An 18,454-nucleotide genomic window follows, 5' to 3' on the forward strand; every position below is an offset into this window, starting at 1 on the left:
AAAGAAAAACTGAAATTCTGGTAAAGGAATTTGGTTGTAACATTTTAGCTTATATTCAAAAACAGCTATTGTAATTCCAGGAATCTAGCATATGGTAAACATATATAAAAATTCTGGTATTCCGAGAAAAAATTAAGAAAGCTTTTATTAATTAAGCAGATCTATATAGGATCTTTGCCTTGATCCCAGTCTTAGAAATATATGGACTATTTGGATGGACTTTTTTGTCCAGTATGGTAGCTTTGTGTTCCATTTGGTTATTGGGCACTGGACATGTGACTCATTTGAATTGAGATGGACTGTAAGTGTAAAATGCGCATCAAATTTTGAAGACCTAGTACTAAAAAGGAAGGAAAAAAGGAATTTGGTAATTGTTAAATTTTGATTACATGTTGGGATAATATTTTGGATCAGTTGGGTTAAGTAAAATATTCAAATTAACTTCACCTGTTTTACTTTTTTTTTTAATATATAATTTTTTATTTTTTATAAACATATATTTTTATCCCCAGGGGTACAGGTCTGTGAATCACCAGGTTTACACACTTCACAGCTCTCACCAAAGCACATACCCTCCCCAATGTCCATAATCCTACCCCCTTCTCCCAAACCCCCTCCCCCCAGCAACCCTAAGTTTGTTTTGTGAGATTAAGAGTCACTTATGGTTTGTCTCCCTCCCAATCCCATTTTCTTTCATTTATTCTTCTCGTACCCACTTAAGCCCCCATGTTGCATCACCACTTCCTCATATCAGGGAGATCATATGATAGTTGTCTTTCTCCGCTTGACTTATTTCGCTAAGCATGATACGCTCTAGTTCCATCCATGTTGTCGCAAATGGCAAGATTTCATTTCTTTTGATGGCTGCATAGTATTCCATTGTGTATATATACCACATCTTCTTGATCCATTCATCTGTTGATGGACATCTAGGTTCTTTCCATAGTTTGGCTATTGTGGACATTGCTGCTATAAACATTCGGGTGCACGTGCCCCTTTGGATCACTACGTTTGTATCTTTAGGGTAAATACCCAATAGTGCAATTGCTGGGTCATAGGGCAGTTCTATTTTCAACATTTTGAGGAACCTCCATGCTGTTTTCCAGAGAGGTTGCACCAGCTTGCATTCCCACCAACAGTGTAGGAGGGTTCCCCTTTCTCCACATCCTCGCCAGCATCTGTCATTTTCTGACTTGTTGATTTTAGCCATTCTGACTGGTGTGAGGTGATATCGCATTGTGGTTTTGATTTGTATTTCCCTGAGCCGAGTGATATGGAGCACTTTTTCATGTGTCTGTTGGCCATCTGGATGTCTTCTTTGCAGAAATGTCTGTTCATGTCCTCTGCCCATTTCTTGATTGGATTATTTGTTCTTTGGGTGTTGAGTTTGCTAAGTTCTTTATAGATTCTGGACACTAGTCCTTTATCTGATATGTCGTTTGCAAATATCTTCTCCCATTCTGTCAGTTGTCTTTTGATTTTGTTAACTGTTTCCTTTGCTGTGCAAAAGCTTTTGATCTTGATGAAATCCCAATAGTTCATTTTTTCCCTTGCTTCCCTTGCCTTTGGCGTTGTTCCTAGGAAGATGTTGCTGCGGCTGAGGTTGAAGAGGTTGCTGCCTCTGTTCTCCTCAAGGATTTTGATGGATTCCTTTGGCACATTGAGGTCCTTCATCCATTTTGAGTCTATTTTTGTGTGTGGTGTAAGGAAATGGTCCAATTTCATTTTTCTGCATGTGGCTGTCCAATTTTCCCAGCACCATTTATTGAAGAGGCTGTCTTTTTTCCATTGGACATTCTTTCCTGCTTTGTCGAAGATTAGTTGACCATAGAGTTGAGGGTCTATTTCTGGGCTCTCTATTCTGTTCCACTCCAAAACTGCTAGAACTTGTACAGGAATTCAGTAAAGTGTCAGGATATAAAATCAATGCACAGAAATCAGTTGCATTTCTCTACACCAACAGCAAGACAGAAGAAAGGGAAATTAAGGAGTCAATCCCATTTACAATTGCACCCAAAACCATAAGATACCTAGGAATAAACCTAACCAAAGAGACACAGAATCTATACTCAGAAAACTATAAAGTACTCATGAAAGAAATTGAGGAAGACACAAAGAAATGGGAAAATGTTCCATGCTCCTGGATTGGAAGAATAAATATTGTGAAAATGTCTATGCTACCTAAAGCAATCTACACATTTAATGCAATTCCTATCAAAGTGCCATCTATCTTTTTCAAAGAAATGGAACAAATAATTCTAAAATTTATATGGAACCAGAAAAGACCTCGAATAGCCAAAGGGATATTGAAAAAGAAAGCCAACATTGGTGGCATCACAATTCCGGACTTCAAGCTCTATTACAAAGCTCTCATCATCAAGACAGCATGGTACTGGCACAAAAACAGGCACATAGATCAATGTTTTACTTTTTTTGATGTGGCTACTGTTTGGCCCTATGTTGAATGTTGCATTAATAAAGGCTGTATTCTTTCCTGTAACATTACTGTGAGAACAGACTCTAATGACTTTCAGTAAGTGGGTAACTTTTTTTTAAAAGATTTTATTTATTTGAGAGAGAGAGAGAACGAGAACGAGTGGGGGGGGTGCAGAGGGAGAAGCTGACTCCTCCTGTGATCATGACCTGAACTGAGGGCAGATGCTTAACCAACTAAGCCACTGGGGCATCCCAGTAAGTAGGTAATTCTCAGAAGTATAAAGAATTTAGCTTGAAAACTTAATAAACCTTAGAGCGTTTAGATGTTTTTAACTCTACCCAGTGAATAGTAGGGAGCTTTAAAATGGTAGGAGGTTTCTCATTAAAATGTTTGGACTTAGAGGTTACCTAGCTGAGACAAATAGGCTTTAGCTATCTCCAAAGAATTTTTGCTACAGAAATCCCAAAAAATGAAAGTGGAAAGCTGTTTTGTACTAGGGAGGTTTTTGGGTTTTTTTGTTTTGTTTTGTTTTGGCTCTGAACTAGTTCTACCTTTTTTACATACCAATGTTCTACAGTTTCTTTGTGAAATTTCCTTTAATGTTTATTGTATTCACATATATCCTGGTGATTGAAATTTAGTTATTGAGTTGAATTCATTGGACCTAACTCTATGGGATAAAATCTCTACTAGAAGACTCTTCTTTTTTACCTTAAAGTTCACAAGTATGCTTAGTACTGGACAGAGTTTAACCTCAAGCAGTGATTTTCTGTTATGGGAATTTTGACCATTTTATATGTCACAAAGAGTCTTAGCAAACCAAAATTTTAAAAGAATATATAATTTATTGTCTGGCTATTTCATAATATGAGCAAATTGGGTAGACTTAGAGACAGTATTCTAAAGAGGTAAACAGCATGGATTTTGGAGGTAGGCTGAGCATAATTTATACCTTCCTAGCAGTTTCTATCATTTTCTCATCTGTACCATACGGATGTGGCCCTGCCATTAGGAGGGATAAAAAGGGAAGCAGGTATAGTCCATTTACCAAGAAGAGCCCAGTCTCTTTTCTTTTTTAAAGATTTATTTATTTATCTTAGAGGGAGAGAGCAAGCAATGAGAGCAAGAATTGGGAGCAGAGGGAAAGGGGGAGAGAGAATCCCAGACTCATACTGAGCCCAACCTGGGGCTTGATTTCATGACCCCAAGATCATAACCTGAGCTGAAATCTAGTCAGATGCTCAACTGACTGAGCCGCCTTGTGCCCCAGAAATAACCCAGTCTTGACTGAAGCTTACTCTACACAGTCCAGTGATTGTGCAGAACCACTTTTACTCTTCCATTGTGTTTTTAAATATATATAGAACCTACCTTGGATGAATAACTGAAAAGACTCTTAAGTCATCTGTCCTCTGTTTCTGCATCTCTGTACTACCATTCTTGCCCCTAGAACTGTGCCCACTCTTGCCCCAAGTCTCAGCTTCATTTTGCCCCTCTGCTAGTTGTTTTGTGTTCAAATCTTGGTGCACCTGTTTCTGCGAAGAACACCAACAGGATAAACAGCTAACTCTTGATGTTGATCTTCTGTCATAACATAATTTCATTGTATTGTATCAAAATACCACCAGCAGGGGCACCTGGGTGGCTCAGTGGGTTAAAGCCTCTGCCTTTGGCTCAGGTCATGATCTCAGGGTCCTGGGATCAAGCTCCGAGTTGGGCTCTCTGCTCGGCAGGGAGCCTGCTCCCTCCTCTCTCTCTGGCTGCCTCTCTGCCTACTTGTGATCTCTGTCTGTCAAATAAAAAATAAAACAATAAAATACCACCAGCAGTGAGGATGGGAAGAAATAATAAAGGTAAGTGAATACAGCAGAGAGCCCTAGGCAGCCTCAGGGATGATGTTAATATCTCCTTATCTCCAGGGATTCTTGTGAGAACTAAAGGAGAGCTGTTGTGATTACTTTTAAATTTTTACTACTCTAATGCCTTGTGAATACTTATTAAAATATTATCCCTTTATCATTTTATTTTTGGAGCTCTTTACATATAGCCCTTTATTGATATCGGATTATATTTTGAGAAGAACTTATCATAAAGTCTTGTAGGACATTATTAAAATATTTATACTTGTAAGTATTTAGAGAAACAAGGCTTGGGCTTCTGAGAAAATTATAAAGTGAAAGTACTTGCATTTGATTTTTACTGAGAGTACAAGTACCTTGTATGGATATTGCTATTACTACTCATGAAGAGTTACTGAACATCTAGACTTATGCTGTCCAGTATGACAGTACTTGTCACACATGGCTATAAAAAGTGAAAATAACTAAAGTTAAAAACAGTAAACTCAGTTCCTCAGTTCTGTCTACATTTCAAGAGCTCATTAGTTTCATATAGCTATTGATTGCCAATTTGGACAGTCTATATAGGATATGTCCATCATAGCAGAATATCTTATTGTACAGCACTGAACAAGAGAGTATGAGAAGATTAAATAACCAAGGATTTTATTTAAATAGGAAGCACTATCAAAAAGTATGAGGTATTTGCTACTAAAATTACTTTTATTGTTTTATAGCATCTGCTAACTATTGCAATGAATATTATAATTTTAGCTACAAATTTTTTTTAAATTAAATTAATTTATTTTCAGAAAAACAGTATTCATTATTTTTTCACCACACCCAGTGCTCCATGCAATCCGTGCCCTCTATAATACCCACCACCTGGTACCCTAACCTCCCACCCCTCCGCCACTTCAAACCCCTCCGATTGTTTTTCAGAGTCTCTCGTGATTCACCTCCCCTTCCAATTTACCCCAACTCCCTTCTCCTCTCTAACACCCCTTGTTTTCCATGATATTTGTTATGCTCCACAAATAAGTGAAACCATATGATAGTTGACTCTCTCTGCTTGACTTATTTCACTCAGCATTTTCTCTTCCAGTCCGGTCCATGTTGCTACAAAAGTTGGGTATTCATCCTTTCTGATGAAGGCATAATACTCCATAGTGTGTATGGACCACAACTTCCTTATCCATTTGTCCGTTGAAGGGCATCTTGGTTCTTTCCATAGTTTGGCGAACCTCCCTGGTAGTCTAGTAGTTAGGATTCAGCACTCTCCATAGTTTGGCAACCGTGGCCATTGCTGCTATTAACATTGGGGTACAGATGGCCCTTCTTTTCACGACATCTGTATCTTTGGGGTAAATACCCAGGAGTGCAATGGCAGGATCATAGGCAAGTTCTATTTTTAATTTCTTGAGGAATCTCCACACTGTTCTCCAAAGAGGCTGCACCAACTTGCATTCCCACCAACAGTGGAAGAGGGTTCCCCTTTCTCCACATCCTCTCCAACACATGTTGTTTCCTGTTTTGTTAATTTTGGCCATTCTAACTGGTGTAAGGTGATATCTCGATGTGGTTTTAATTTGAATCTCCCTGAGGGCTAGTGATGATGAACATTTTTTCATGTGTCTGATAGCCATTTGTATGTCTTGATTGGAGAAGTGTCTGTTCATATCTTCTGCCCATTTTTGATATGTTTGCCTGTTTCGTGTGTGTTGAGTTTGAGTAGTTCATTATAGATCCTGGATATCAACCTTTTGTCTGTACTGTCATTTGCAAATATCTTCTCCCATTCCGTGGGTTGCTTCTTTGTTTTCTTGACTGTTTCCTTTGCTGTGCAGAAGCTTTTGATTTTGATGAAGTCCCAAAAGTTTATTTTGGCTTTTGTTTCCTTTACCTTTGGAGACATATCTTGAAAGAAGTTGCTGTGGCTGATATCGAAGAGATTACTGCCTATGTTCTCCTCTAGGATTCTGATGCAGCCTTCCCGTTGAGATCAGGAACACAACAAGAATGCCCACTTTCACCACTCTTGTTCAACATAGTATTAGAAGTCCTAGCAACAGCAATCAGACAACAAAGAGAAATAAAAGGTATCCAAATTGTCAATGAAGAAGTCAAACTCTCTATTCGCAGATGACATGATTCTTTATATGGAAAACCCAAAAGACTCCACTCCCAAACTACTAGAACTCATACAGCAATTCAGCAACGTGGCAGGATACAAAGTCAATGTGCAGAAATCAGTGGCTTTCTTATACACTAACAATGAAAATACAGAAAGGGAAATTAGAGAATTGATTCAATTTATTATAGCACCAAGAACCATAAGATACCTGGGAATAAACCTAACCAAAGAGGTAAAGGATCTGTACTTGAGGAACTACAGAACACTCATGAAAGAAATTGAAGAAGACACAAAAAGATGGAAGACCATTCCATGCTCTTGGATTGGAAGAATAAACATTGTTAAAATGTCTATACTGCCTAGAGCAATATATACTTTTAATGCCATTCTGATCAAAATTCCACCGGTATTCTTCAAAGAGCTGGAGCAAATAATCCAAAAATTTGTATGGAATCAGAAGAGACCCCGAATTGCTAAGGAAATGTTGAAAAACAAAAATAAAGCTGGGGGCATCACATTACCTGATTTCAAGCTTTATTACAAAGCTGTGATCACCAAGACAGCATGGTACTGGCATAAAAACAGACACATAGACCAGTGGAACAGAGTAGAGAGCCCAGATATGTACCCTCAACTCTATGGTCAAATAATCTTCGACAAAACAGGAAAAAATATACAGTGGAAAAAAGACAGTCTCTTCAATAAATGGTGCTGGGAAAACTGGACAGTTATAAGTAGAAGAATGAAACTCAACCATTCTCTTAAACCGTACACAAAGATAAACTCAAAATGGATACAATTTTTTTTTATCTACTTTCGTGTTTCTAAAATGTTTTTTATTTTTATAAATTGTCAACTTTTAGTGCCTCTTTGTTTTTCTTCCTCATATCCTATTAGAAAGCTCCATTTGTTTTGCAGCATTTAAGGATTTGATTTTATTCCTTGGCCCTGGCCCTATGACCTAAAATAATACTATTGGTATTAAATAATACTGATCATCTTCAATATGAATGGTATGGTGGTGATTAAATTGTACACTAGGAATAAGGTTTGTAAAATAGCACAAATACATATCCCATCTTTTGTAATTATAGGCCTTTGGCAATTTATCTCCTCTTATATAATGTATGGTTTATTTAGAAAGTTGTTATGGGTTTATAATTCTCTTATTAAAAATATCATGATGCTAAGTGTTTTTCTTGTTTTAATCCTAGGAAGCTCTACAAAGGATCATTTCAACCCTGGCAAATAAAAATGATGAAATTCAGAACTTTATTGATACACTAAATCAAACACTAAAGGGAGTTCAGGTATTAATCTTTTTAAAAATGTTTCAGTACTGTGTCACAATGAATGATTGTTGGGTCAGATCAAAAGTATAAATATATCAACTCTAGATTATAAATTAAAGGAGGTGAGAGTAAGGTTTTTATTTTACTTATTTCTTTATTTAAATGCATGTGTTTTGAGCATGTGCACAGGTGGAGGGGAGGGACAGAAGGAGAGGGAGAAGCGGACTCCTGGGTGAGAAGGGAGTCTGATGCGGGGCTTGATCTCAGGACCCTGGGGTCATGACCTGAGTTGAAGGCAGATGCTTAACCAACTGAGCCACCCAGGCACGTGCCCTGAGAGTAAGGTTTTTAAATGGTAGATAAATAAAAATGTTTTCCTTCCTTTTTTTGTATTATCAATGGAAAGAAATAGTAAGGAAAGAAGAAAACTTTGCTATAGTAGTTGGTAGGGAATATTGTAGTGCTCGCGTTTCACCCTTTCCATTATAGATTTGTCTTTTGTAATTTTAATTAAGAGCAAATTATATTTTTTCAGAGTACTGAGAAGCTATTTCTTTTATAATAAATAGTGGAAGGAAAATGTGGATGGTAAGAAGTTTGCATATAGAACTGGAAGAAAGTAAAAATAAAAGTAAAAAAATAAAAGTGCTAATAGGAAGAGGAATACTTAAGGAAATGGTCCCAGCTTTGGGCAGATAATCCATACTGTATATAATCAAATGTTGATGAATATGTCTTACTGAATTTAGTGGTCATTTTTTGGTAAAATAAACAGAAGATTTATAGGACACTTGTAGAGAGTAAGTCCTTCCCTATGGTTTTTGTTTGAACCTAGGTTATTGCCTGTATCTTGGCCTGGTAAATCTTATAGTCCTTTTATTTCCTTTACTTCTGAATTTGTAATAATTGAAGTTAGTTGATTAAGATCTTCACCACTTAACTGTCTTTCCCAAACTATTTTACTGGAAAATTTGGTGAATCCAGGAGTCCACTTTTTTTAAATAAGCAAAGCTAGTTGTGTTAAGGCTCTTGATCTATATATAAGGGAATCATCACATTTGACATCTGGAAAAATAGACCATGAGCTAGTCCAAACGATTTCTCTGATTAATAAATTATTAGTACTCTACTTAGAATCCAGAAAAAAAATAGAGGGGGCATTTAACTACAGTCTTGTCACTGGAGTTGGGAGCACAAGAGGTAGTAGGCAAGAGACTGTGAGGATGTACCAATTGGTTATTGAAGATTAGTCCATTCTCTTTTTACAGATGAGTAAACTGAGGTCCAGGAATTTAAGTGGCTTGTCCAAGGTCACACTGTTACTCAGTAGTTAATACAAGATTTGACTTAGGTCCTTTGCCTACCAGACTGCACGTTTCTGTTGCCACAGCTTGTTCTTTATCACTGTAAATCAATTAGTAAAATGATTTACACCACTTTTGGTAAGACTCCAGTGACATGAGTCTGGCTTCTATAAAAATTATAAGCAAAAGTTTGGTTTATGTTATTGCAGTAGGTTGTACATATTAGTTTTCTTAACCAGTGCCCAATTCTCTTTATTGAATGATTCATCTAAGTTGAAAAATGCCTAACATAGTTTCTTCTGTCTCATAATTGCTGCAAGTGTAGATATTGCTTATCTAGAGGTTTCACAGATATTTTAAGTTATTGTTGAAATAGCAGCATCGTGCTTAATTGAGGCAGTAAGGAACTGGGAAGTTAGCAGGCTTGAAATGCTTTATTGGTTCTACCTCTAATCACTAGTTGTGTGGCTTTGGGCAAGTCACTTTTCTGTATTTTAATTCCTGAAATTTAGTAGTTTGACTACAAATTCTAGTCAGTAGATGACTTCTGAGGTTCCTTAGATCACTCAAATTCAGTGTTTGATAAATCTCTTAGTTCCAGTAAGGAATTGCTTGGTCTTTTAAGTTATGTATATCTTATATAAACACACTGCTTCAGACAACCTAAAATATTTTAAGATTTCACAAAATTAGCACATATTGTTCTTCAGTTATGGAATCAAAATCTTGATTATTTTATTAAAATGCATCATAGATGATTCTGATGCACAACAAAGGTTGAGAACTACTGGCTTAGGGTCTGCCTTGGAACCTGAAGGTCTGGACAAGTTGGCAACCTTTAAACAACCTTTCACATTGTCCTGCAGAAACAGTGTCTAAAAGCTAAAAAGAATATGGGCCAGTCTATAAAAAGCTGTTTAACTCAACATAATGGAGATAGTGCTGTTGGCATTAGCAGCCAGCTTCTATGATTTACCTGTTTTTAAAGCCTATGTCACATACTAGAATTTTGTTGTTTATATGATTTTTGCCTGGGGTAGTTTATACTGTAATATATTCTCTCCTTTGATAAGCATATCTTTTAGTTTTCTAATGTTTGACTCCAGTATAATCATTGTTTTGTTTATTAAACAGGAAAATTCTTCTAATGTACTTTCAGAATTAGATGAAGAATTTGATAGTTTATATTCTATTTTGGATGAGGTGAAAGAAAGTATGATTAACAGTATCAAACAGGAACAAGCTCGTAAATCACAAGAGTTACAGGTGAGTTCATACAACATATTTAAATATGAATAATTTTAGTCTATTTATTATTATTATTTTTTAAAGATTTTATTTATTTATCAGAGAGAGGGGGAGAGAGCGAGCACAGGCAGACAGAATGGCAGGCAGAGGCAGAGGGAGAAGCAGGCTCCCTGCTGAGCAAGGAGCCCGATGTGGGACTCGATCCCAGCACGCTGGGATCATGACCTGAGCCGAAGGCAGCTGCTTAACCAACTGAGCCACCCAGGCGTCCCAATTTTAGTCTATTTAATACTTGATTTATTGACAGGAAAAAATCAGTGAATTTCTATGAATAACTACTTTTATCTTATAGAAAATGATTATTAACTTTGTTTTGGTTATATATATCTTGGTTTTTTTTTTTAAGATTTTATTTACTTATTTGACAGACATCACACATAGGCAGAGAGTCAGGCAGAGAGAGAGGGGGAAGCAGGCTCCCCACTGAGCAGAGAGCCCAATGTGGGGCTCCATCCCAGGACCCTAAGATCATGACCTGAGCCGAAGGCAGAGGCTTAACCCACTGAGCCACCCAGGTGCTCCAGTCTTGTTTTTTCTTAATTGTGGTAAAAACCCAAGATTTACCCTTGTAACCTTTTTTTTTTTCTTAAGATTTTATTTGCTTATTTGTCAGAGCGCAAAAGCAGGGGCAGTGCAGGCAGAGAAAGAGAAGCAGGCTCCCTGCTGGGCAGGGAGGACCCTGGGATCATGACCTGAGCCAGAAGGCAGATGCTTAAACAACTGAGCCATACAGGCGTCCCTTGTAATAATTTTTATTTTTTAAATTTTATTTATTTATTTAAAGATTTTGTTTATTTATTTGACAGAGAGAGACACAGTGAGAAAGAACACAAGCAGGGGGAGTGGGAGAGGGAGAAGTAGGCTTTCTGCTGAGCAGCAAGCCTGATGTGGGGCTCGATCCCAGGACCTGGGATCATGACCTGAGCTGAAGGCAGATGCTTAAATGACTGAGCCACCCAGGTGTTTCCCCCCGGTAATCATTTTTAAATGTACAGTTCAGGAGTGGGTTAACTCTGTTGACATTGTTGTTTAACATATCTCTAGAACTTTTTATCTTTTAAAACTGAAATTATCCCCATTGAACAACAACTTCCTATTTCCCCCATACCGCACTACCTGGCAAACCACCAGTGTGTTTCCATGATTTTGATTATTCCAAATACCTCATAGAGGTGCAATTATTCAGTATCGTGGCTCAGGTCATTGTCTCAGGATCCTGGGATTGAGCCCTATTTCAGGCTTTCCACTCAGCAGTGAGTCTGCTTCTCTCTCTCCATAATCTCTCTTACTTTTGCTCTTTCTCAAATAAATAAATAAAATCTTAAAAAAAAATAAACGGCAATGTGACCTATAACATTATGTCCGTTTTAGGTGTACAGAGTAATAATTTAGTTTTTATACATATTGCAAAATGACCACCAGAGTGTCTAGTTGATTGAATCCATCACCATGCATAGTTATACACTTTTTTTTGTGATGAGAACTTTGAAGATCTTTTTTTTCTGAGACTGTTCACAAATTACTGCTTTTAATTTTATGTCATATATTTTTTTCCATCAGTTTCAGAGGTAAAATTTAGTGATTCATCAGTTGCAGATAACACCCAGTGCTAGTTACATCAGTGCTAGTTACCCAATGCCCATCACCTGATTATCCCTTTCCCCCACTCACTTCCCCTTCAGCAATTCTCAATTTGTTTCCTATAGTTAAGAGTCCCTTATGATTTGTCTTCTCTCGATTTTCATCTTACTATATTTTTCCTTCCTTCCCCATGTTCATCTGTTTTGTTTCTTCAATTCCACATATGAGTGAAATCACATGGTATTTGTCTTTGACTGACATTTCACTCAGCATAATACCCTCTGGTTCCATCCACATCATTACAGATGGCAAGGTTTCATTGTTTTTGATAACTGAGTAGTATTCTACATGCTCTTTATCCACTCCTCTGTTGATGGACATCTGGGATTTTTCCATAGTTTGACTCTTGTGGACATTTCTGCTACAAGCCTTTGGGTGCATGTAGCCCCTTCACATCACTACATTTGTCACTTTGGGGTAAATACCTTGTAGTGCAATTGCTGGGTCATAGAGTAGTTCTATTTTTAACTTTTTGAGGAACCTCCATACTGTTTTCCAGAGTGACTGTACCAGTTTGCTTTCCTACCAACAGCATCAGAGCTTTCTCCACATCCTCACCATCTTTTGTTTGCTGAGTTGTTAATTTTAGCCATTTTGAGTGGTATGAGGTGGTATCTCATTGTGGTTTTGATTTGCCTTTCTCTGATGCTAATTGGTTTTCTGTTTATGTCTACTGCCCATTTCTTGACTGGATTATTTGTTAGGTGGGTGTGGAGTTTGATAAGTTAAGTTCTACTTTCTTAGCAGTGTTTAAATACACAGTACTGTAGGGGCACCTGGCTGGCTCATTTGGTAGAGCATTTGACTCTTGATCTTTGGGTCATGAGTTCAAGCCCCACAGTGGGCCTAGAGATTACTTTTAAAAAATATAATTCTTTTCACCATGCTGTACATTATACACCCAGGACTTATTTTATAACTGGGAATTTGTACTTTTTGACCAACATCACCTGTTCATCCATGTTTTAAATTTTTTTGGTAGTAGCCATCTTAATGGGTGTGAGATGATGCTCTTTGAAAGTGGTAACTGCAAGGATGTTAGGACCATTTTCTCTTCCTGTTTGAACACTTGAGATCTTCATTTTTTCCAGTGATTTTATTGTTTTTGTTTTCTTCTTTTAAAAAAAAAAAAATCTTACATCCGGTTGCCCTTTATAACTCTTAATACTTGCCTCTCAATGCCACAAAAATTTTGGCAATTTTTTTTTTATAGGAATAGTGATCTAGGGGAGATGAAGAGATAGGCTATAAAGTAAGACTGAGTTGTTGAATTATAAGCTTAGTGAAATAAATTCATTGTTGTGTTAGGATTCAAAGGAAAAGGGAGGATGATACCACCCTAATGGTAATTTAAACCATAAGGCTTTATTGGGATAGTTTAAAAACCAAATATTAAAAGGATTCACAACTTGGCTACCAGTGCCATTTTCTTCTTTAGTTGGAGACAGTAGAACATCTCTGTTCTTCTTTTGGGTTTCCAAACTTGATAGCATGTTGTTTTCATTAAAATTTTATCAGTTACTCTAAATAACTGATAAGTTATTGGTCTTTAAATTGTATTCCTTTGTACCCTTAAACTTTCCCTCTTGACTTGAAAGCAAATCCATAGCATCATTTTCTTTCCTTTTTTTTTTTTTTTTTTTAATATAAAGATTTTATTTGAGAGAGAGAGAGAGTGCACCAGCAGGGGGAGGGACAAAGGACGAGGGAGAAGCACACACCTCACTGAGCAGGGAGCCAGAATATGGAGCTCATTCCAGGACCCTGAGATCATAACCTGAGCCAAAGGCAAATGCTTAACCAACTGAGCCACTCAGGTGCACCTGTAGTCTTTTCTTAGAATAAGATATTTTATCTTAAATTTTGACCTCAGATTGGGTTCTTTCCTTTAATAGTTTCTTGAGATATATTCCTTATTCTTTTTGTTATTTTTTATTTTAATACTGCATTCACTTAGTGTCCCCTAGTGATCCTGTGTAGACCATTATTTTTTTTAAAATATTTTATTTATTTATTTGTCAGAGAGAGAGAGAGAGACAGTGCACAAGCAGGCAGAGGCAGAGAGAGAAGCAGTCTCCCCACCGAGGAGCCTGATGTGGGACTCGATCCCAGGACCCCGGGATCATGACCTGAGCTGAAGGCAGTGGCTTACCAACTGAGCCACCCAGGCGTCCCTGTGTAGACCATTATTAGCTACCATTATTAGCTACCATCTCAGTGATTTTGCTCAAACTTTTCGTAAAGCTCTTATACAAATGGAATATTTCAAATGATGGTTTGCTAATTATTCTTTGGAACTTGTAAAAATTTTACTTATAGGAATTTTTACTTATTTACTTATAGTATTTTTAGGAAGATACTATACTTTACTTAATTTACTTATAGTATTTTTAGGAAATTGTGGTTAGGTTCTTAGAATAACACATGAAAACCTATTGTTCACCAAGATAGGGCAAAACTGTTCTCCTTTTCCAAAGGAGAAATATGACACATCCAGAAACCAAGAAAATGAGCCATAGTTTATCCTTAGTGCCGATCTTACGGGGTACCTAAGTAGATTGGAATATGAAATAGATAGTAATAAATAGCTATTAATATTCTGAAGAAGAATCTTGGGTACATTAAGAAAATTTAGAAATAGATCTGTTTCTTCGTTTAAAGGTATCACTAACAATATTTCTGCACGACTGGCTTAGTTTTAGATCACAGATGATAAAGAGTGACAGAGAACTGACTAAGACAGACTGGTATGTGAAATTAATACATCACAGTGGCAGGGCACATCACTGCAACAGTTACGTCTTTTGTTCTTCTTTTTGAAATCTTAGCATTTACATTTGTGATTCCTTATGTTATCCAATTTTGGAAACTATAAATTAGCATTTATGGCAGTATGTATTACTTGAGTAACATGATAAATGGACTACTAAAATTGTGCTCAACTGCACGTACCTTTAACTTGATTCATAAACTTTAGTTTTATTTGTTAAATATCATCAAGAAACCTAGTCTTCATTTATAGAGGATGTTTTCTGCAGATGGACTATTTTGATAATTTAAATTGTTTATGGTTAAAAAAATAGTTGATAAATTTCTGACAGCCCTGATTGAGAAAAATGTTTAATTTGACCTGAACTGTTTATGATTGCTTTATTTTCTGTTTTGTTTTTTAAGGGATGAGTTTATCTATAGCTGAATGCAATTAAACTGTTTTGAACAAATTATGGAAAGATGTTAAGTACAATATATTAATATAGTTAAATTTGTTACATATATGACTAGTGAATATGTTACTTTAATAGCTCTCTAAAATATTTTTGTTCAGTTTTTTCTATTAAAATTGTAAGTTCATTTAAAAAATATATGTTTAAGGTTCTAATGGAAATAGGAAATTTTATTTTAAAGATTTATTATTGTTTTTTAGAGTCAGCTCAGTCAATGTAATAATGCCTTGGAGAACTCAGAAGAACTATTAGAATTTGCAACACGGTCATTAGATATAAAGGAACCTGAAGAATTTTCAAAGGTATTAAAACATTAGCCAAAAAATCTAAACTAACCACTTAAATAGGAGAGTCTTGTTTTAAAAAACGATGTTTTCCCTTTCAATTTTGGATTAAGTCATCTCTAATACTAAAGTCTTTTATTTCTTAAGTAAAATGCTACCTATTCGTTTATTCCAAAAGTGGACACCTGGATGTGTCTTCAGGGTAATGCACAAATTATTTAATTTCTCTTTAATGCTCTGTTTGGATGGATCAAGTTATTTTCCTTTTCAGTTATATCCTTATTAGCCATTTATTTTAAGGGTACTTGTGTGTTTTGAGTCATACCTTTGTTATAAATATTTCATGACTAAGGAAAGAAGATTAATACTGCTATTAACATTCTTAAAAATCTAGTTTTTGTATTTCTTTCTTTCTCTGAGCTGATTGGGAAAACATCACTTGATGCGTATGAGCACTGTAACCTAGTGATACTGGTTATTAAATGTATTAAACGTCCCACTGTTTGGTGTAATTTTTTTAATGTTTTATCAAAATATGAAAATGTAGGTTCTTATTTGGAGGGTATGTTTGGTATGAAGTATAAACAGTAGAATAATAAGACTGCTAATGTTTTAAGCTAGAACCTAGTGTTTAAGAGATTCTGAATTCTAGATTCTAATTTTTATTTTAACTAGGGTCATTTTTAAATGATTACCACATTATCAAACCAAATCTCTTTTTGATGTAGAATATATTTAAAAATGGTGTGAGAAAAGTGGCAACTTGAGCTTTATAATTAGGAAAATACATACTGTAGTAATCTTAGCAACTAAGTATTTGAGTTTGATACTACTTTCTTGGTCTTTGTGGACTATGTAGTAAACTTTTTTAGTGTTAGAAAGATGGCTTCATAATCCATTTGTGTCTACCTAGTACTTTAATTTCATTATTTTTCTATGAACTTGAAGGTAGAAGAATCTTCCTTGAGAAGATAACATTTGGTGGCTTACATCCCTCCATTCTGAAAATGAATTTTAAAAATGATTTCCTTTTAATGAAATGAATCAAAACAAAAGTTCTTTTGCTATAAATCTGCAAACTAATTAATCCTTGAATTTAGAGGTCGATTGTAAGTAGGTTCATCTTTGTATTTGGTAGGACTTGCTATATAAAGGAATTTTGAAGAAAATGTATCATACTTTAAATACTTTAGAATATAGATACGTCACCTATTCAGAGGACATTATGGGATAACCTCAGATATCTGGAACATAGCCAAAAAAATATAGAAAGCAAAAAATATCTGTATCTAAATGAGTGTCATAAAATTCATGGGCAGTTCCTAAGAATCTAGTGACAATTATATGGAGAGTGCTACTAAAGCTTTAGTTTTATCTTCAGTTTCCTTGTTGTTCAGAGTCCCCTTCAAGTAGAGTGGGCCAGCTGCTAATGACAGGCATAATCATAGCAGCAAGAATTAACAGCTGAGAGCCTGAAAGTGAGGAAGAAGAAGACAGGAAAACCATAAAACTTGGACAGACGTATTTGAAAACAGCTTGAAGCCAGTTGCATTTAAGTAGGGATTGAAGCTCGGAAAAACTGTGATCAAGTTTGTTTCTCCCAAGTTTCCCTTTCTACTCTTTTCAGAAACCTCTCCCCTTCCTCTCAAAGTCTACTGTTTTCTCTTTCCTTTGTCCTTCCCAACTTTGTTAAAACTTTTTCCCAGCTGGTTGTAAATTTGAAAGGGTCTGATAAATTCCATTGTGGTTTAAACATTTTCTTGATGTTCTGTGTTGCTTATTTTATATTTTTGGTTTTCTAGCCTTTTGAAGTACTTCTTAATAGCTTAAACCATTTGGAAATGTGGTGAAATAAATTATTTGTCCGTGTTTCCACCTAGAAATTGGAGTTTATTGTTTAAGAGAAATGCTTAACTGGGAGTTGTTTGCAATTATTTTCTTAGTATATCTAAATTGTATCCAAAGAATGGTTTGATTCCAAGTCAAAAACCAGGTTCCCCTTTGCCAGGTGCATAGACCTGCCTCAAAGACCTAATAGCTGACAGAATAGGAAAGATGACTTTGAAGATTAATTATTGGAATTTGAGGAATAATCATCTAGTATATTGTTAGATTTTTGGAAAAAAATTATTTTAAGGTGTAGTGTTTATGAATATCCCATATTAAAGTGATTAAATCAGATTATTATTAATAGTTCATGGGCACAAGAAAGTCATAGGCTAAAATCCAGTCCACAAGTCTTTTTAGACCTCATTATCTTCAAAAACAGTACTTTAAATACTGATATATGAATGATCACATTGCAGTACCTCAGTCTGAGAATTGAATATGAAGCTATGCTTTATTAGCATTAGCATTAGCATTAGCATTAGACAGTCTGAAAATGTATGAGTAAAAATGGGAAAGGATTTTGGAACGTGCTTTCACTGATTTTTTTTAAAAATTTGGTATTACAAATTGGTTTTATTATCACTATTTTTTTTAATCATTAGAAGTTTGGTTGATAGTAAATATATGAAGAAGGATCACCAGCAAATGCAATTTGGATCATTTGCTATATTTCTGGATGGACAGTGGCCAGACCTGGCTTCTCTGCTAATAGCTGTCCTGTAGAGCATTGCTTGGATCCTTTGACAGAATTAATATTTCCATTCTCCCACCCCTGAATTTAGAACTTGAATTCTACTTATAAAAAGAGCTGAGTCTGTGGAGCAGTTTCCAAGTCACTAAGCATCCACTTCCTCACTATCCTGCCACACATAACCCAATTGTCAGATTAGAAGGGAGTGAATGGTTATCTGTACATGGAGCCTTTGGTGGAATAAAAAATACAGAGTAGGGTAAAAGGGGGAACGGTGTCTTCTACACTTGATCACAGATAAAAAGGGAGGATGGATTTTCTGTATTTTTCCACTTCAGACTCCCAGTAACTCGTCTTTGGCATATTGTCCTGTCAGTGTCAGCCCCTGACCACTGGGAGGAGCAGATGAGT

General features: G+C 36.0%; 1 protein-coding gene across 7 annotated transcripts in view; it reads left to right on the forward strand.

Moving 5' to 3' along the window:
- The window catches only part of FSD1L (fibronectin type III and SPRY domain containing 1 like), a 75,618-nt gene that overhangs the window by 18,273 nt on the left and 38,891 nt on the right, over positions 1-18,454 (forward strand). For 5 of the 7 annotated variants that reach the window (XM_082696724.1, XM_082696725.1, XM_082696726.1 and 2 more), the window contains exons 2-4: positions 7,624-7,719; positions 10,140-10,271; positions 15,379-15,480. The exons of the other annotated variants lie outside the window; for them this stretch is intronic. In XM_082696724.1, the coding sequence (XP_082552850.1) occupies positions 7,624-7,719; positions 10,140-10,271; positions 15,379-15,480 (330 nt within the window). The remainder of the gene's footprint in view (positions 1-7,623; positions 7,720-10,139; positions 10,272-15,378; positions 15,481-18,454) is intronic. 7 annotated transcript variants of the gene reach the window in all.

This window comes from Mustela nivalis, assembly GCF_964662115.1.
Source record: "Mustela nivalis genome assembly, chromosome: 13".
NCBI lineage: Eukaryota > Metazoa > Chordata > Mammalia > Carnivora > Mustelidae > Mustela > Mustela nivalis.